This window comes from Tenrec ecaudatus, chromosome 1 (genome assembly GCF_050624435.1).
Source record: "Tenrec ecaudatus isolate mTenEca1 chromosome 1, mTenEca1.hap1, whole genome shotgun sequence".
Classification (NCBI taxonomy): Eukaryota; Metazoa; Chordata; class Mammalia; order Afrosoricida; family Tenrecidae; genus Tenrec; species Tenrec ecaudatus.
In genome coordinates this window covers 57424960-57445386 of record NC_134530.1, presented here as the reverse complement: position 1 = coordinate 57445386, position 20427 = coordinate 57424960, and the positions used below count along the sequence as shown (strand labels likewise).

The following is a 20427-nucleotide window of genomic DNA, read 5'->3' as shown; positions in this document are numbered from 1 at the left end:
ACTGCATCCACGACAGCACGTTGCCTGGCCCTGCTCTGCCTTCCTGGTCACTGCTCTGTTCAGGACAATGGTGGCAGCCCCTGTGTCGTTTGAATGCCTTCTCCCAAGGGGGCTCACGCTGTCTTCCAGCACTGTGTAGGACAATATTCCGTTGGGATCCGTAGGGGTTTTATTGGCTAATTTTCAGAAGCAGACCTCCAAGTCTCTCTTCATAGCCTTTCTCAATCTGGATGCTCTGCAGAATCCGGTTCACCACGGCTGACCCTGCTGGTATTAGAAGTCCCTGTGGCATTGCTCCCAGCAACACATAAGCCACCATAGTAGGGCCAGCTGACATACCAGAGCATTCACGAGTTAACCTCGACTCGTCTGTCCTCTCTCAAAGAGCATGACGGCTCCATGACAGCTCCATGATGGCTCCATGACGGCTCCATGATGGCTCCATGATGGCTCCATGACAGCTCCATGACGGCTCCATGACGGCTCTGTGACGGCTCCATGACAGCTCCATGACGGCTCCGTGAGGGCAGACAGTTTTGCTTGAGTCACAGCTGAGCCTCCTGCACTAGAGCCATTCCTGGCACAAAGCAAGTACTCAGTTCGTGTCAGTGGCGGATGGCACCTCGCCGAAGCGTTCCCTAACTGCCTGTGCACTGTCTCTGCATCCCGGACCACCTCCCCAGGTTGTGGTTGCTGGTCCGCCCCCCCGACCTCTCTGAGGAGCGCTTGAAGGCAGAGAGGAATCAAGCTTCCATTTCATGGCCTTGATGCCAGCCTAGCACTTGGCATTCGGTGGGTGTGGGACGGAAACCCTCATGAGTACCTACCTGGGTGAAGGAAGCCCTTCCATCTCTGTGCCTGCAGAGATGCCCATAGAGGTTGGCATTCAGAAGTAGCTTCGTCCTTCTCTTGAAATAGACGTTGACTCTGCAGGATGACATTAGCAAGAAGAATTCAGGGCTCTTAAGTAAGTTCAGCATTAGCTCCAGCTCGGATCGCTCCTGGAAATCCAGCTGCCAACATGATCTCTCCACTTGGATGTTCCACAGACACACCCAGCTCTGGTAACCCACAAACACAGCTCCTGGTTGCCCTCCATTCACCAGGAGCACCTCTCGTGGGTTACCTATCTCAATAAATGAAACTTTTCATCCAACCAAAGGCCTATGCCCCCCAACATGGAATTATCCCTCCCAAGTGTCAACCCTATAGATTTTATGTCCTAAATATCTCACAAGCCCCCCACCCCTCACTCCCCACAGCCTTAGCTTGGTCCTGGTCTGGCTCACCTGGACTTGGTGACTGCAGATTGTACCCAGAGCATCCTTCCTGCTTCCCTTGACTCCGACCTCCTTTGTGCCTCCGCCAGAGTGATCTTTGCCGGATGCCAGTTTTAGTCACATTCCTTCACGACCTTTCATCTGCGGGAGGCAGTGGAGGGACATGCGCGCACCCATGTTTACTGTCGTGCTTCCTCTGATCGCAGAGACGGGAGCAGCCAAAAGCCTGTCTGTCTGTGGATGAATGGATAGATGAATTCGGGTACCGACACACAATGAAATATTATGCATCTCTAAAAAGCAATAATGAAACTATCTAACACCTCTCGGCACGGACAGGTTTGGAAGATTTTGTGCTCAGCAAAGTTGCTCCATCTCGTGGAGCTCTATACTTCATGACACCTTATTAGAGAGAGGAAATAAGGAAAGATGGGTTTCACGGGCAAACAAAGCAGACTTTGAAGGCGGTGGCAGGCCTAGGTGGGGGGAGTGGAGAGGGACAGGGAGGGAAACAGGCAGGGTGGGAGAGGAAAACAAACCAAGAGGAATGACCAGAAAGGGTCACAAAGGAAAATAAACAAGATGAAATGGAAGAGAAAGGAGAACTTCGCCTTCACTGGGCTTCGTTGCTGCTAGGAGCCACCGCAGGAATTAAATGGCTGAGTTATCCCAACGCATCAGTTTACAGGGACGGAAACGGGCTTAGAGAAGTAACTTCGTCCCAGCCAGGCGGATGGGAAGTTGTAAGACCTGAATTCAAATCTAGGCCTTTTTGATGCTAGAACCCATCGTCTTTCCAATACGCTGCTGTTTCCAAATCTTGTTGGCTGCTTTCTTCTCTCCTCTGGGGGTCTCCGTCCCCGTTTCCTCTGTGCCCATTCTGGTTGCTTCCGTTACAGCGCGCCATTTGTCCCACACACGCCATTCACTCGCACTCCTCTTTGCTTGCGACGGGCGGACCGCTCTCTGTGCCCTTCCTCTCTTCTCGAGCTAGCGAACTCCCACCCATCCTGCACAGCCCAGCCTTGATGGCGCCTCCTCTGCACAGCCTTCCCAAACTGACCGACCCACGCAGCGCGATGCAAATTGTACTCCTGGGAGGCAGAAGCGTGTACTGGGTCCAAGCATAGAACCTAGAACCAGGCTGTTGGGCTTGGAATGCCAGGTCTTCTCCTCACCGTGAGCTATGTTCCCTTAGGCAGGTGGCTGCCTGAATCTCTCCTGCCCGGTTTTCTCTCCTGTAAAATGGGGTGATGCTTCTTGGGGGGTTGTACGCAGGAGGAAATGAAATGGGCAGACTACTGAAGTGTGGTTTACAGCTCTCATTTACTATAATTATTGTTACAATTGTCATGATCATTGTTGCCGGTGCCACCACGTTGACTCTGCCTGGTAGCAAGTGACCTCCTGTGACACAGTAGAGTCGCCCCCATGGGTCTTCACGGCTGGCATCTTTAAGGAAACAGACTGCCAACTCTTACCCCGAAGAGCCAGCGGGGTGGGTGTTCTGCTGTCAGCCTTTCACTTGGCAGCCCAGCGAGTAACCCTCTTACAATCAGGACTCCCTTGACCAGAGACTTCCGAAGGGTGAGCTTAGAAAGCTCAGATAGCTTCCCCTAGGTCACCCAGTTCGTCAGTAGCAGGAGAGGCTTCCCACTGAGGTCCACCATTTGAGAATTTCAAAGCTAGTGCTTCTAACTGGTTCATGCAAGAGCATTTCTTTCTTTCTTTCTTTCTTTCTTTCTTTCTTTCTTCTTTCTTTCTTTCTTTCTTTCTTTCTTTCTTTCTTTCTTTCTTTTCTTTTCTTTTCTTTCTTTCCTCTTTCCTCTTTCCCCCTCAATGTCAAATGTCAACTGGGGCTTAGGCTGTGTGTAGCAGCAAGTCTGTTCGAGGCTGGGCTGTGGGACATGAAAACCATGGTCCCTGCCCTTGGGCTTTCCTGTGCTGTGGAACTCAGAGCCTGGAGCAGGAAGACAGGCGTGTGTGCAGCATGCTCCAACGTGCCACTAAGGACCAGGAGTGAAGAGGGACAGACAGACTGCTGCCAGAATGTAGGGGAGAGAACTAGGGGGAATCCAACCTGACTAAGACAATGGCTTTGGAGTTGAGTCTTGACACATGAGATGGGTGCCGATGGATAAAGGGCACCCTTGGCAGAGGGTGCAGTGTGCACCCAAGACGGGTGGGCCCACGACATATAGCATTAGAGTTTCTCAGGTGTAGGACAGTGGGCAGGAGGAAGGAGTGCAGTGGTCGGCTCTGGGAATGCCCTGTGGGTTTTGCCCAGGGAATTGCATTGGCTTGGTGCTTAAGCACGTCTGAGGTTTAGAAAGATCTTGTGGGCAGGAAGTGCCCGTTCACTGTCGTCGTGACAGTGGCAATAAAGGTGCCAGCTGAGTTCTCCTTCCATCTGGGGCAGAGCTCTAACCCCAGCTCTGCCACTCGTTAGCTTCCTGACCTAGCTCCGGTCACTTAACCTCCCCTTCGCCGCTTTTCCTCATCTGTTCACAGTATTATCTCAAGTTCTCCCAACAGGGCTTGGCACGTGGTAAGTCAATGGAACAATCTAACAAAAACCACTTTTGCGGTTGAGCTAACTCTCACTCCTGCAACCCGATGCATGCCAGAGTGGAGCTGTGCTCCATAGAGCTTTCAGGGGCTGGTTTTTCTTGGATATAGTTCATCAGGACTTTCTTCCGAGGCCCTCTGGGTGGACTTGAAACTCCACCCTTTGGTTGGCACCAACTGTGTTGCCTAAGTGCAACACCCAGGGATTCGGTAGGTGTTCAACATGGTGACACTGTCTGACACACACGTTAGTGGCTCACATGTTAGACTTCTCTGTGGGTTTACTTGACCTGCTGATTCAAAACATGGTACCAGTTTCCTCCTATCAGCTCTGGCTTTTGAGATCCAGCACATGTCATACAATGCTCTTCATTCTGCTTGCCCATAAAACATTCAGGATATTTTAACACAGTGCTAGCTAGTCTGAGCTCGAGGAAGCGGATGCTGGCTTTAATTCAAGTAGTCTGTGTTGCACTAAATATTTAGGTCAAGTGATATGGTGTCCTTGGATCCAAAGATCTAATCTTGAACAGTGCAAAGTACATGAACTTGGAATTTTCCCAAATATCACTTCACTTTTCTTAGGAATTGGATAACAGGCAGTTCCATTTTGTTATTTTCAAAGGGGGGGGGGCAGAAGTAAGAGCTTCTGTACAATACACCAGGAGCCCTCATGGTGTCATGGGTTACGTGTTTGACTACTAACCACCAAGCCAGCTATCTGAGCTCATCAACCACACTCCCATCAAGACGGACAGCCTCAGGACCCACAGAAATTTCACTCTGGCCTAGAGTGTTACTATGAGTTGTAATCAACTGACTACTAGTGAGTGTGGCATAATCAGTCGAGATGCAAATGTTCTGAAGCTCAAAACGGGTCAGAGTTCAAACTCCTGTATTAAAATTAGACTGTTCCAGTCATTGTCATAATGCAGCTTCACTGCTGTAGATACAACTTCTCCACCTGTACACAGAAACTCCTAAAAGTTAGAATTTGTCTTATAAGAAACTTGGCATCAACCTCTCCTTTAAACATGAATTATCCATTGATGTCTATATTGTAAAGTTGGTTTTAAAATGCTTACTGCATAATTTGAAGAAGAAAAATTTAGATCTTCAAAATATTTACAAAAATTGCTATGAAGTCTTATATATTCGACACTCTCTGTGTCCTCCTGCCTTTCAGTTTCCTTTTCCATGTTCCACTCTTCTCGGGCTGTGTTCTGGCTTTGCAGATCCGACTTGTAGTCTCTGTGTGTACTATATTGCACAGCCTCCCAGACCCAAAAGAAAAGCCATTTAATTGAGCCTCTTGGTAATCCTGTTGGACAGAGAAGAGCTGCCCCTTTGGGTTTCCAAACCTATAAATATTTTAGAGGCTCTAGAATGACTGGTGGGTTTGAACCACTGGCCTTGTGTTTGGCAGCTCAGTGTGTAACCAACTAGCCACCATGGGTTCATATACGCTTCCCCTGGAAGTGCCTTAATATAGCATTCTTTTCCAAATATGTCTTTTTTTAAATCTTATCCTGTAATATGTGGGTCTTAACTCTTCACAAATTTAAAACTAGCACAATAGAATTGTAAATAGCATAATCTCATGGCTGAAGATATAATGGATCCCATATATAAGAAACTAGGGCTGATGGGATCTAGCCAATGCAATTTTCTGAATTAGGATCTCCAATACTCCCAGAAACAGGCCTAAAAACCAAGACACCGAGAAGAAAAAATGTTCTTGTTAGACTGTGTTATCTTCAGACCAAGATCTGGCCCCAGAGGGTCTGTTCCAGGATCCTCTCTAGTCTAGTTCCCATGGGTGAAGGCCAGAGTGTGTGCCCAGGCCTGGCAGCAGGACTATTCACCTGAGCGTCTTTCCCCTGTTTCCCCAGCGGACGATGCCTGTGGCGGGACCCTGCGGGGCCAGAGTGGCATCATCTCCAGCCCCCACTTCCCCTCGGAGTACCACAACAACGCCGACTGCACATGGACCATCCTGGCGGAGCTGGGAGACACCATCGCCCTGGTCTTTAATGACTTTCAGCTGGAGGACGGTTATGATTTTCTGGAAGTCACAGGGACTGAAGGCTCCTCCCTCTGGTAAGTGCCACACTTCACCCCTTCCCGGCTCTCTCTCCTGGTCTCCAAGGACTTGAGAGGGATCCTCCCTGTCTCCATACTGCCTGAGCTCACAGCCAAAGGGCCTCTGCGGCTCTGCCTCACACCCGAGGCTGGAGTGTTCTCATCTGAACCTACTGAGAGAGCGCTGCGGGCTGTTAGAGCCAGGTACATTTTCACAGGTATTTTGATTTGAAGCACGGCCTTGCTGAAGAATTTCATGATGGGCTGTGGTTGAGTAACTTGCGTTAAGACTAAAAAGGTTCTGATCTCGGGATGTGCAATGGTCTCAGGCTTCCGTGAAATGATCTGAAATATAGTCCCATCTCTGGAACACATAGTCATCGCCTTCAACACGGGGAATGGAACCGATCACGAGATTGATCCCCCGGTTCCCAGGGTCCTGAATCACTGGAGAGGCAGTCTGTTTTGGATTGTGACGGGAAGATTGGACCTCCTCCCTATCATGGTGACTTTGCTAAGAAGGGGGGGGGCTTTTCTACAGTGTTGTCCACCTGCTGTGGAGACTCTCATTACTGAGCCCTCAGGAGGAGATGGGTGATTGGAACCTTACCTGTGCTGCCTGCTGTTCGCCAGACATGCAACCACTAGGCATGTCCTAGGTGAGACTGGCTAAAGGACATGGCCGTTTTCTGCTCTAGGGACAAGCCTGGCCAGTGGTGGTGTGGCTTTTAGAATGTCCCCTTGTGCTCTGTTGGGTTGCGTTGCTGGGATGAGGGAGCCATGGTGACCTCCATCAGCACGCCAGTAGCCAATAGGAGGGCATGTTTCCAGGTGTGCTGAGAGGAGGATGGGACATCTGCCTGGTAGCCTCTGCTGGCTGCAGGGGAGGCAAAGGCAGCAGTGTCACTGAGGTCAGGCCGGCGGCTGCAAGAGTCCAAAAGGGCGGGCACTGGGCGAGGTGGGGAGAGGAAGAACACCAATGGGAGGGGCATAGGGTACATTTATTGAATGGCTTTTTGCATTGGGTCATATGGTGGTCGTTTGTTAGTCACTGTTGAGTCAGCTCTGGCAGAACAACCTTTCGCCCCATCCTGCATCATCCTCGCGATCATTGTCCGCTCGCGTCTGTGTGCATTTTCAGTGCTTTCCACTCTAGGATGTGTGGCATTTTCATTACCTGATTTCCAGAAGCAGATCCCAGACCTTCTCCCCTAGTATGACTTAGTCTGGAAGCTCCACTGACACCTGCCCACCAGCAGCGCCCTTCTTAGAATTGGAACTACTCGTGGCAGAGCATCCAGCCTCACAGTAGAGCATGCCAGAAAGACCTCATCCACGAAGCCAGGGTTCATTGAGCTTATTGGATGAGACACTTGGACAAGCTCATGGTAGAAACCAATGGGACCACTCAAGGGGACCAATATGGGGAATGAACTTTATCCCAATTACAGGCTCTTATGATCAGAGAAACTCAAGTTTCTGGGTGCAGTGACCAGGTGTCTGAACAGCAAGGTGTCGTAGGCATGTCACGTGAACTTGACCTGATCATTTACTGCCTTGGACAGTAATTGTTGAGAGGAACACTGGCCAGCTCCTCTCCTTCGATGGCTCCTTGGAGGTTGATAATCTAGGAGCAATGGCTGGGCTTTTGAGGCTGGAAGATGGGTGGAAGATCAAGATGGACCAGAACCCCACCACCTTCCAGTCTGAGCCTGATGACCCCCTTGCCTCTGTAAAACACCTGTGCTATGTGCGTGTGGTTCTGTTTCCTCCTGGTCAGAGCAATCGCTGTATTTGTTATAGAAAACATGGGGAATGTACAAGGGTATAGAGAGGTTGGGGGAAAGATTATTAAAATGTGGATACACTCCTCTGGCTTTTTTTGCTTTGCTTAGATCAAGCTAGCTGGCTATTTTTACATATTTTAATATGACAAAATTAGGATCTTAATATATCTGTAATTATTTTCTAATAGACTTGCTTTAGAGAGCAGTTTTGGGTTTACAGAGAAATGAGGCAGGAAATACAGAGAGTCTCCCTGTCCACCCTGCCCTGCACCGCACCACACCCCCCCACACACACACACTAGTCCCGCTCTTATTCGTGACTTGTGTCAGAGGGGTACCCTAGTTGCCATTGATGAATGGATATTGATATTGATTTGATTCTCCATCAAAGCCCATGGTTTCCATTAGGCTTCCCTTTCCCTGTTTGGTTTTGACAAATGCATAAGGTTGTTTCTCTGTCATTAAAGTGTCATACAGAGAAATCTCTGTCCCTTAAAACTCCCAGGTTCTACTTGTTTATTCCGTCCCAACTTCCCCCAATGCCAGCCCTTCGGACATCTGGCAACCATCCATCTTTTGGCTGTTTCCATGGGTTTCGGGGTGTGTTTTTCCCCTTTTAGTGCTCAATCTCAAATTCATCATTACGCACCCACCATGAAAGATTTTCTGATATCATTATGGAAGCCTACAAAATATAATAGAGGTGATAAATAGGATCACTTATTGAGCATTTACTACTAACATGTGCCAGGCCAGTTCTAAGCTCGTTACAACTATAATTTCATTTCCTCTTCATAATAGCTCTATAAAGTAGGTACTGTTGTTTTCCCCAGGGAGCCCTGGTGGCACAGTGGGCAAGGCGCTTGGCTGCTGGCCGGAATGCGAGTGGGGCCACAGATGAGGCGGCCTGCTGCTTCCACAAAGACGGTGGCAGGAGAGCCATGCTACTCGGTTCCTATGTGTCAGAATTGGCTCCGTGGCGATGGATTTGGTTGCTTGCTCTCATTTTGTCTGTTTTACAGATGAAGCCCAGACAGGTTACAGTTCTTGCTTGAGGTCACGTGGCTTGCCTGAGTGCCACGAGCAGCAGAGCTGGGTCTCACCCCCAGGTTATTCACCCCCACCCCATGCCCAGCATGGTTTGTCGTGGCCGTGTACCATGCATTTGTAGCAAGGTGGCATTGTTCTTTTCACCAGGAGTTCCTGGATGGTACAAGTTGGTTAATATGCTCAGGTGCTAACTCTGCAGTTGGAAGTTCAAGTCCACCCAGATGAGTCTCACTCCCCCCCCCGCACCCTCCCCAACACACACACACACACACACACACACACACTCACTCCATCCATTGCAAACCATATGGCACATAGCTGTTCTGGCACACCAGGGGCCGTGGTACGTCAGAATTGATGCGGTTCATTTCAATTGGTTTCACTTCACCAAGTCCCTTCTCAGGGGCTGTGCATGTTTTCCCAGCTCTAAACAAATGCCATGATGGATACCCTGGCCAACTCCCTGGCTTCCTTCCCGTCCCACAGCCTCTTGGACACACTCGTTTATCCGTGGGTCAACTGGTCTCCCACTACCTTGCCCTCCCCCAGCTGGGCGCCCGCGCCTTGCCCTAGCGTCTGGACAGAACCCGACCTGAAAGAGTATTCATTTTCCCCTTAAGTCCCTCAGTAGGGAAGGAATTAAGCCGAGGAAATCGTTCAGGGAGCCGCTCAGAACTCTTTGCTATAAGATTAAATTATAATTATTTACAGGGCTGGTGTCACTGCTGGCAGGCAGGATGCATTTGTTGTTCTAATTGATACTTGCATAGCAATTACGGATAAACAAGCGCCGGGCTCAGGGCGTCTGGGTGCAGAGAGTCAGCACTCTCCATGGCCCCCGCCTTGACGGATCCCTGGATCCCTGTGAAAATGGGATGTGGCTGGTTTGTGACTACACGGCCTTTATTAGCCCACCTCCAGGTTTTAGGGCGATCTCCCGAGTTTCGCGCCAAGGCACAGAAGGACGACAGATCCAGTTACAGAAGATGGATTTGAACAAGTAGGCAGGTCCTCACCTCCTGAGAAGACGGCTCCTTTGAGAGAGAAAGAGACCTAAATAACACCCAGGCCAGCACCTCTCCTCCAGAGGCCCCACTCCCATGGGTGCCGTAGGTACTGCGTGTCCACACTGGGCCTGCCCGCAGGCTGGGTGGGAAAATAACAGAGCAAATGGCTGAGGGAAACAAAGCGTTTGTCTTTTTTTTTTTAATCGTGTCAAGTCAGAATATTAAATAACCAACCTGTCAATTCCTTAGGACCTTATTTTCGAAAACAGAAGACCATTTAAAACCCAAACTATAGCAGGATTTAATCAGTTGGCATAATGAGAGGGAGTGAGTGCGGGGGGCTAAGGTAGCTAGCAGAGTGTCCCCTAACTTTAGAATTTGGTTCCATAGATGCATTTAGCTATCGGGGTCCTCAATTTTCCTGTTTCACTGGTCCGTGACTGGGGCCTTCGGGAATCGGACAATACTCGGTTTGACCCAGAAGGTTGTTGCTATGGTGATCTCTGAACCCTGGAACTCCCACGAGTCGAGAGACTTCCCAGTCTTTTAGACTGACTCTCCTTAAAGGTAATTGCTTTTTTAGTGATTGACCACGGGCAAAAGCTGGGTTTGAACCGACTGAGGATGCTAATCCACCCAGCTATGATATGGTTCCCAGACTACCCACCCCCCACACACCCCACCAGGTCACCAACATACATGCACTGTCAAGCCAGACACACACACACACACACACACACACACAGAGTCATTGTGCCTGCCTGTCAGGTTGGCTCTGACTCTCGGCGACCTGATGGAGACCAGAAGAGAATGCTGCCTGCTCCCATGCTGTCCTCATGACCGTCCATGTGTGTGAGCCATTGCCGTGACGAGTATGCCAGCCCGTCTCATGGAGGGTTTACTTCCCTGTCACCCTTCCTCTTCCGCACACACACCCACCTCTCTACACAGCACTAGCTTACTGCACACGCAGGTCCATGTATGCACACAGCACTCGTTCACCTTTCTCACTCTCTCCCATGCACGCACACACACACACACATTGCCAAATCTTTCTCTCACACATACATACATACACACACCAATGAGTCCTACCTAAATCCATGTATCAATGCACCACGACTTCAACATACACACACACGCACACACACACACACACACATTGCCAAATCTTTCTCTCATACATACACACGCCAATGAGTCATACCTAAATCCGTATATCAATGTACCATAACTTCACCACACACACACATACATTGCCAAATCTTTCTCTCTCTCACACACATACACAGACCAATGAGTTGCCCACAACTGGTTCACAATATACATACGCATAAACACACACACACATACATACACACACTGCCATGCCAACTGTCCCCCTCCCCTTCTCAAGATCCATATTCACACTTTCTCTCTACTACTAACCTCAAATGGGCCCCGGTTTTCTCTCACTGACCAGTCTTGGATGGGACAAAGAGGGTTTTCTGCACTGCTCAGACCCAGTCAGGTGGGCGGGCCCATGTGGAATCCCACGCCTTCCCTAGTGCCCTCAGGGCCTGGCCAGAGGGCTGGGGCTCAGGAAGCCCTCTTGTGCAGGGATCCGGAGCCCCAGATGTAATGGATGGAGGTGTCATGCTGAGTGAGGGGAGCCCCCTGAGGCAAAGATGAGGCTTCTCCAGCAACAAGCCTCTTGCTAGAGCATGACTCTAGTGAGCTCCCAAAAGCCTTGTGGGCCACATTCTTGGGGGTCCCTAGATGGTGAGTCCATCTCCCAAGACTGCCAGTCTAGGGGCATCTCATCAGGCAGAAAGACACCATCTGGCTGCCCGACTGGCCCAGACTAGAGGAGGAGGAGACGGACGCCACATCAGTGAGTCTGTTGAAAGTCTTCTCTGAGCCGGATGCGATGGGCAGCCCAGGATAAACAAGAGGGGACTGAAGGCCACTAAGAGGCAACTAGCCCAGAATCTCTCCCCGCTCCTGGTGCCCCTGCTGTCTCTGGTGGAGGAAGCTGGCAGGTCCCGCTGGGCTTTCCTCTCATTCCCTCCTGCCTCTTCTCCTGGTGGCTTCTTTCAGTAGGAGGGAGGGAAGGTGGGGCTGCTCTTGTTCTAGGACAGTGGTTCTCAACCTGTGGGCCTCGACCCCTTTGGGGATCAAACGACCCTTTCACAGGGGTTGCCCAATTCATAACAGTAGCAAAATGACAGTGATGAAGTAGCAATGACAATAATTTTATGTTTGGGGGTGGGGGGTCACCACCACACGAGGAACTATACGAAAGGGTCATGGCATGAGGAAGGTTGAGAAAAACTGTTTTAGGGGGAGGGGTGTCGATGGAATGTTGACTGCAGGACTGGCTTGTGGGAGGGGCCGCTGAAAGGTCCTACCTGGCTCTGTATCTATAAGGAGGGTTTCTGTGGAGACGCCCCACTTCCTGGCTGTCCCCTCTGTCCATGACTCCCCTATTGGCCTCCCATCACTGCATGTCCTTCTTGTTGCAGTGTAACCTGTGAGCTATACCTGCCCGTCCTCTGTGTCCCCCTCCCCAACCAAGTCCCCTGAACCTGGATGTGACCAACTGGCCTCCAATCCGGTGTTTCAAGTAGGAACAGGGCCAGCACAGCCCAGGGTTCTGAGAAGGACCTTGTCTTACGCCTGCAGGCTAAGTGCTGAGGAGGCAGCTGTCTTTGAGACAGACCTTGAAGGGCGGGGTGCATTGACACGAGGAGCCAGGGCCACATTACCTAGGACTGCTGCCTCTCCACATGACCAAGAGGCTCACCTGATCTCTGAGAGGACAGGGCCCCAGGAGTTCTTCCAGGAGGAGTCTCATCCCTGGGATATCACCCCAGCCCTGCCCACCACCTCTGAGGCTGCAGATGAGGGCAAGACAAACTGGGCTCCCTGCCTGCCTTCCCCGGGCCCCACCTCCCCATGCAGAGATGCTGGGGGGACTCGAGCTATTTCCCCAAAGAGAAAACCAGAGCCCAAACCTGTCGCGATGGTGTTGACTCCATGTGTTGTGAAGTAGGACTGCATTTGATGGAGCCTTTAATGGCTATTAGCCGATGGGAGCCTTTTTTCCCCAAGGTGCCTCTGGACTGGAAGGGTCAGCCTTTCAGTTAGCAATGCAGCGCTTGACCTTTTGTCTGGGCAACCCAGAGATTCCGCTTGGGAAGAGAACTTCCCTGGAAAGTGAACTCACTCGAGCCCTCTGGATCCAGACAAACCTATTGAGTCCCCATGGTCATTGTCCTCAGGGCACCGCACCTCATCAGGCCACGTAAGGCCTTGTGGCGGCTTCTGTTCATTCCCCTTCATTTGTTTGCTTGCTTTTGTGTTTGTCAGCCACGGGGAGACAAAAGCGTCCACCCCCTTGACAGATACCCAGTTACACAATGTTGCTCCCCTCCCCTTTCTCCTTTAGAAAGATCTTGTCTTAATTATTAGGCGTTTTACACATGGAACTAGAGCCAAATAGAGCCATTTGATCTCCGTGACTTCTAACTAGATATTTCATTCAGGAGCCATTAGATTCAAATATAATTAGACCGAGAATAGTGTGCCAATGGGGATTTGTTAATAATAACTACTCATTTATTCATTCACATATACTTGATCAAACCATTGGGTTAGCTCATTTGTGTTCTCTCAAACTCTCCCCCACCCCACCCCAGCCCATTTATTTTTGAGAATCATTTACTGAATGCCTTCCATCAACGAGGCACCTTCCTACATGAGAGTTAGACAAAGACACTGTCCACCCCCCCTCCTAAGGAATTACTTATTCACTCAACAGATGTTTATGCAAAAGCCACACACCAGGCTGGCCCCTGGGGCTCCTCAGCAGGGCCGGGAGGCAGAATAAAATCAAATGCTTACAGTATCATGTGTGATGTCCGTTTCTAAAAGGTATGAAGACTTCCCCACAGGGACTGAATGGAGAGATTCAATAGTCCGGATTCTTTTGGCTCAAGAAATAGAAGTCCACTCCCCAGCTGGCTTTAGGTAAAGAGGGACCGTGCTGGCTTCTGTCACTGGCAAGTCCAGGGGCTGGCATCAGGCACACCTGGATCAAGCCACTGGCCAGAGGAATACATGGGAGGGAGCAGAGTCGGGGTGCAGGGAGGCTGGCGCTGTTCACAGTGAGGGCAGCCGGAGAATGAAAGCCCTGGCAGGGAGGAGGAGAGGCTGGGTCCAGGGACTCCGTGGCCCTAGGCTGCTTTCACATGATCCCGGAGATGAGACTGCCAGGAGGGAGTAGATGAAACGGCTCGTCCACCCCGGAGAGTTTGAAGTTCAAGTAAACACTCTAGCAGGACACAGAGAAGTCATCCTCAGCATCAGCACCAGCATCAGCACCCTCTTCAGTGTCTCCTTCATCATCATCACGGTTGCCTTTGACACCTCCATCTTTTTTTTTTTAAGAATACTGGAATATTAACTTTATTTTCAGTTCAAGGAAACAGTTTTACAGATCTGACACTGCCCAGAGTGGAGATTATAAACAAGGCTACCTTGAACTAATAAACAAACTTAGTAGGTTCACTACCCCCGCCCAAAAGAATGTGAATAATATTTGCCTACATTAATTTTTAAAACTCAAATACAGACTCTGATGTGAAACTACAGCTTCTGCCCCTTCATGCTGACATAAATGACTTTGTTTCAGCACGACTCACTCACTACCTACCATGAAAGATGTCAGTGTGAATAGGTGCTGCTTTGCTTTTGTTGTGTCTACTTTTTTCCAGTTTCATTTTTAAAAAGCTAAAAGCGCATGAACTGTGTACACATCAAATGGCCAATTTGCATGACTACTAACTAAAGGTTGGCATTTTGAATTTATCCAGAGGCAACTTGAAAGAAAACGCTGGTGTTCTGTTCTGAAGGGTCACAGTCATGAAACGCCGTGCAACCCAGGTCTGTGCACCAGGGTGTCACCGTGAGCCAGGGTCGACGTGATGGGAGCAGTTAGTGTGTTCAATGTACACCATTTAAATACAGTTGCAATAACAATGATTTAAAAAAACACTTAGTAGTGGAAGCCATTTCCCAGGCAGGTGAGTTCACAGGCACTGAAGGCTGGAGACCTGACAATCTACTTGTGGAACCATCACAGATAAGATAACAGATATGAAATTCCATATATACTTGTGTATAAGCCATTTTCAGCACAAAAATGTGCTGAAAAACTGGGGTTTGGCTTATACACGGGTGAGTGGTACCCCAGCGAGTTGTACCATCTCGCGGGTGATTGCCGTTCCTCCGCTGTTCATTCAAAGCCCCGCTGACATGCAGGGCTTTGAATGTTTGTTTACTCCCATCTAACCAATCAGAGCCGTCCTATGATGTGGACGGCTCCAATTCGCGGAAGCACCCATAGTGATTCACTTAAGCCAGCAGCTGAACTGGTAAGGATGTGTCTGTGGCTGCTCTCCGTCTCTCCCCTCTGGCCTCTGTGTTAATTCACATCCTGCATCCCCCACCCTAGGCTTATACTGGAGTCAATCAGTTTTTCTGGTTTCCCAGGTAATAATTAGGTACCTCGACTTATACTCGGGTCGGCTTATATTTGAGTATATACGGTAAGTCTCCTTGGTAGCACATGGAGTCATCATGGGTTGATCTCAGTATCCAAGGACTTCTTTTTAAATTCAGTATTGGAAGGATTTTTTCCCATACTTTCATTGGCAGGTAATTTACAAATCATACAATAGATCAAGCCTTGCAACAATCATTTCAATTGTAGGTCAGTTTCTTCTTTCTTGTCATTGTGAGCTTCCCATCTCCATGACCCCCGTCATCCGCCTAGGTAGTTATTAATCCAGCTACTGTCTATAGGTTTACCGGTTCTGGATTTCATATACAGAGAACATACAAAGAAAAAATAAGGAAAAGCAAAACAACAACAATGACAAAACAAAGAAAAATCTCATTAAAAGAGTAGAAAATATTAAAAACTGGAACAATTTTTAAATGGGTCAAAAAAAGAGATCAAATGATAAGGTGTTACATTTTTAAAAAATCATTTTATTAGGGGCTCATACAACTCTTATCACAATCCATACATACATCAAGTGTGTAAAGCACATCTGTATATTCATTGCCCTTATTATTCTCAAAACATTTGCTCTCCACCTAAGCCCTTGGCATCAGGTCCTCATTTTTCCCCTCCCTCCCCATTCCCTCCTCCTTCGTGAGTCCTTGATAATTTATAAATTATTATTTTGTCAAATCTTGCCCTGTCTGACGTCTCCCTTCACCCACTTTTCTGTTGTCTGTCTCCCAGGGATGAGGTCATATGTAGATCCTTATAATCGGTTCCCTCTTTCCAACCCACTCTCCCTCCACTCTCCCAGTATCGCCACTCACACCACTGGTCCTGAAGGGATCATCTGCCCTGGACTCCCTGTGTTTCCAGTTCCTATCTGTACCAGTGTACATCCTCTGGTCTATCCAGACTTACAAGGTAGAATTTTTATCATGACAATGGGGGTGGGGGGAGGAAGCGTTTAGGAACTAGAGGAAAGTTATATTTTTCATCAGTGCTACATCGCACCTTGACTGATTCATTTCCTCCCCTAAACCCCTCTTCAAGGGGATCTCCAGTGGCCGACAAATGGGCTTGGGTCTCCACTTTGCACTGCCCCCTTCATTCACTATGATAAGATTTTTTTGTTCTTTGATGCCTGATACCTGATCACTTCTACACCTCGTGATCACACAGGCTGGTGTGCTTCTTCCATGTGGACTTTGTTGCTTTGAGCCAGGTGGCCGCTTGTTTATCTTCAAACCTTTAAGACCCCAGACACTATACCTTTTGATAGCCGGGCACCATCAGCTTTCTTTGCCACATTTGCTTATGCACCCATTTGTCCTCAGCGGTCTTATCATGGAGGTGTGCACCCAATGATATGATGTTTTTTTCTTTGATGCCTGATAACTGATCCCTTCGGCAGCTCGTGATCACACAGGCTGGTGTGTTCTTCCATGTGGGCTTTGTTGCTTCTGAGCTGAATGGCCACTTGTTTACCTTCAAGCCTTTAAGACCCCAGAGGCTATATCTTTTGGTAGCCGGGCACCATCGGCTTTCTTTACCACATTTGCTTATTCACCCGTTTTGTCTTCAGCGGTTGTGTCGGGAGGGTGAGCATCATAGAATGCCAATTTAATAGAAGAAAGTACTCTTGCGTTGAGGGAGTATTTGAGTGGAGGCCCAATGTCCTTCTGCTACCTTAATACTAAACCTATAAATATCCTATAAATATAGGCACATAGATCTATTTCCCCATCCTCATATATAAATATATTTGCATATGTGCATGTCTTTATCTAGACCTCTATAAATGCCCTTTGCCTCCTAGCTCTTTCCTCTATTTCCCTTGACTTTCCTCCTGTCCCACTATCATGCTTCGTCCCCACCTGGGTTTCGCAATTCCTCTTTGTTACATTACCCTTGATCACGCCCTACCAGGCTTCCCACACCTACCTCACCACCAATTTGGATCACTTGTTGTTTCCTTGTCCCTGAGTTTGTTAACACCACGTCCTTTCCCCCCACCTCCCGCTATCCCATGTCCCCCTGGAACTGTAGGTCCCGTTGTTTTCGCCTCCAGATTGTTCATCCAGCCAATCTTATTTGGACAGACCTGCAGAGATAATAACATGCACAAAAACAAGACACAGCAAAACCAAGCAACAATATATAATAAAACAACAACAAGAACAAACCACTGACAAAGAACAAAATAAAACACAACAAGAAAGAAAAGCTTGTACTTAGTTCAAGGATCGTTTGCTGGACTTTAGGTGTGGGGCACCACTCCCTGGCCCCAAAGCCCACCTTCAGCATTCCCTGTGGACCTCGCTGCTCCATTCCCTTGCTGCTCCACTGCACTCCCCCAGTGCTTTGCCTCGGTGTGGCGGGATCAGGTCAGGTGGAATTCCCACACTGTGTCTCTGGGGTTGTCCACCCCAGGACCATGGGTCAGTGAGGGGCGCTATGTCTCATAGTGGGGCTGGCCATGTGGTCCTCTCTGGACTGGCTGCTCTAATTGGGGTCTTTGTCCTCAAGGCCTGGTGGGTAGTAATATGCTCCACTCTCTCCTACTCCCCCTTCATCTGTTCCTATGTGCTCTGATCAGATACTTCCCTCTCCTGGAGCTGCAGATTCAGTGCCATCCTTTGACTTAAATTCTTCTGGTGGGAGGGGCAGGCATCCACTTAGTATTTGGTACTGGGGCCAGCCCCCCAGACCTCTCCACTGGTTCCCTACTCCACGGGCATGTTGCATTCAAGGTGTTACATTTTAACCTAACTACATCTACCATAATCAACTGTATAATGCTCGCTGCCTGACAACATGTCTTTGAGCTACAGTCAGAAGGGATTTAAAAGAGGCTTAATCCATATGAGGACCCTGCAAATAGATCTTGGGCTTCCACTGTCAACCATAGTCTTCCGCAAACTGGGTGTTCACAACTTAAGCTCGGATATCATTCCCTCCTCCAGGTTTGGATTTTATAATTTATAATCCTTGGATCACACAGGTTGACATGCTTCTTCCCTGTGAATTTAGTGATGCCTCACTTGGATGGCTGCATGTTTGAAGACAAGATTTTAAGACCCCAGACGCTAATCTTCCTGAGAGCAGGGCACCATCTAATTTCCTCGCTACATTTTACTATAGTTCCCATATTTTCAGTGATCCCTTCATGAGAGTGAGTATCGACTTGGACCACGACATCTCCATCTTTATTACTCACATCTTCCCATCGTAATCCATCCATTCAAAGAAATTACTTGGGCCCTCCTGTTGTCCAACATTGGGCCTAACACTGGAAATGTCAAAGCAGACAAGCAAGATTGCTACCTTTCTGAAACATCACAGCCTACTCGGTCAGACTGACATTAATGAGATGACCACACAGCAAACGTAAAACACAACTGTGAAGACAGCTCTGAAGAGAATGAACCGGATGGAGAATAGCAGCAGTGGGAATCCGGTTAAGACACAGCTGCCTAAGGAGGGCATTTTAACTGCGCCCTGACCATTAGGAAGGGTTCCCCATGAGAAGAACTTGGCGATCCCATTGCAGATGCAGGGAATTGCATGGGTAAAAGCTTATCATCATCATAGCACCCTTGTTGCCCTTGAACTTCATCTTCAGATGTGACCTAAGCTTAGTCCCCGCTGGGGCTTCTGCTGGCTTGAATGGCAGGAGCAAGGCAGAGCCCGGGGTCTCAAGCTGGCAGAGGTTCACAGGAATAGCTGAGAAGTTACATGGTTCAGGAGCATCCTGGGTTGGTATGAGAATCGGTCCCGTTCTAGCCAAGGCAAGTCTTCATTTTGGGTTTGCGTTGTCTTTGCTCCCACCTTCTTCCCTGCCGCATCCCACCACTTTCAGCCACACCAAGAGACCTTGTTCGTCTGATGGAGCTCATGAAATTGCATCTGTTGTAGCCATCAGGAGCCAGGCCATAAATAACCAGCCCTTTAAAATCGCATCTCCCGTAGCCCTCAGTGTTGGAAAGAACATAGCAAGCTCCACAGCCGAGCAGTAGGAAAGGGTGAGTGTCCTGCGTGTGGCTGGCACAGACACAACTGGAGAGGCCAGGGCCAAGGCTCCCACACTCCCAGCAGAAGTTATCCTGGACACTTCCTTACTTCCATGGGAAAAATCATGCTCTCAGGAAGAAAACAAAAGCCACAGCTGGGAGGCGTAGGAAGGGAGCCAGTGACTGTGCAAGCTCGCGATTTGGCAAAGTTCTGTGTGTGGAAAACTGTGGCAGGGCAGCTGGGCTGCCCCAGGGGTCTGACTTTATGCACAGGGCTGAACTGAGTGCCTCATCTGTGCAGGGACCCGTGCCGGCCCCTCAAAGACACCAGACCACAAGCTGCTGTCCTCGACCTCTCTCACGGAGCTGCCACCTGCCTGAGGCTTCCAGGACAGATGGAAGGGGCCCTTGTAGGGGCACCTCACCTGGACAAGACGGTCTTTAGGATGGCGTCGGCCCATTCACTGTGCTCCAGGGCCTTCTCCCAGACTCGGTCTCCATGCTTGGGTGTGGATCTTTGTTCTACTCGCTCTGGACATCGCCCACCCTTCCTTTCTCACAGGGTGTGCTCCATCCTTGCTCTACAGAGCTCTCTGGTTTCCCAGTTCTAACCTCAATCGTTGGTTCTAATCCTGAGCCCGCCCTTTCAGTGCCAGCCTCTTGTTATCCACTGACCGGTGCGTGATGCCCACAGACTCCCTGAGGAAGCAGGTTTCACCCAGAACACTGGCATTTGATGAGATGGCAAAATGATTGCAGCTGAACGCAGGGACTCCAGGCATCTGGGAAGGGAGGAGCCCGGGCTGGTTTAAACAGAAAGGGGAGGTTTCACGGAGGGGGTGGTACTCTAGCATCTCTGGAGATTTCTCATCCAAACCTGTTGGAAGAGTGGCCTCTACAGATGACCTCGGACTCACTCATCGCCCATTTCCCAGCCTTTCCCTGAAACCAGTCACACCAAGAGCATCAGCAGAGAGCCCTCCCCCTTTCCCAACACCACCACTTCCAATTGCCAAGCCCAGAAGGTATTTTGCCAGTCTCGTCTTTCAGGATTCTCAGCAGGTTACATTGTTTACATTGTTGGTATTT

The 20427-nt window shown here is 49.3% G+C and overlaps 1 protein-coding gene across 4 annotated transcripts in view; it reads left to right on the top strand.

Annotated features, from left to right (window-relative positions):
* The window catches only part of CSMD2 (CUB and Sushi multiple domains 2), a 781206-nt gene that overhangs the window by 273240 nt on the left and 487539 nt on the right, over positions 1–20427 (top strand). For all 4 annotated transcript variants that reach the window (XR_012785340.1, XM_075553739.1, XM_075553737.1 and 1 more), the window contains exon 5: positions 5741–5948. Coding sequence is in view for 3 of the 4 variants with exons in the window: in XM_075553739.1 (XP_075409854.1) it covers positions 5741–5948 (208 nt within the window). In the remaining variant the exon portion in view is untranslated. The remainder of the gene's footprint in view (positions 1–5740; positions 5949–20427) is intronic.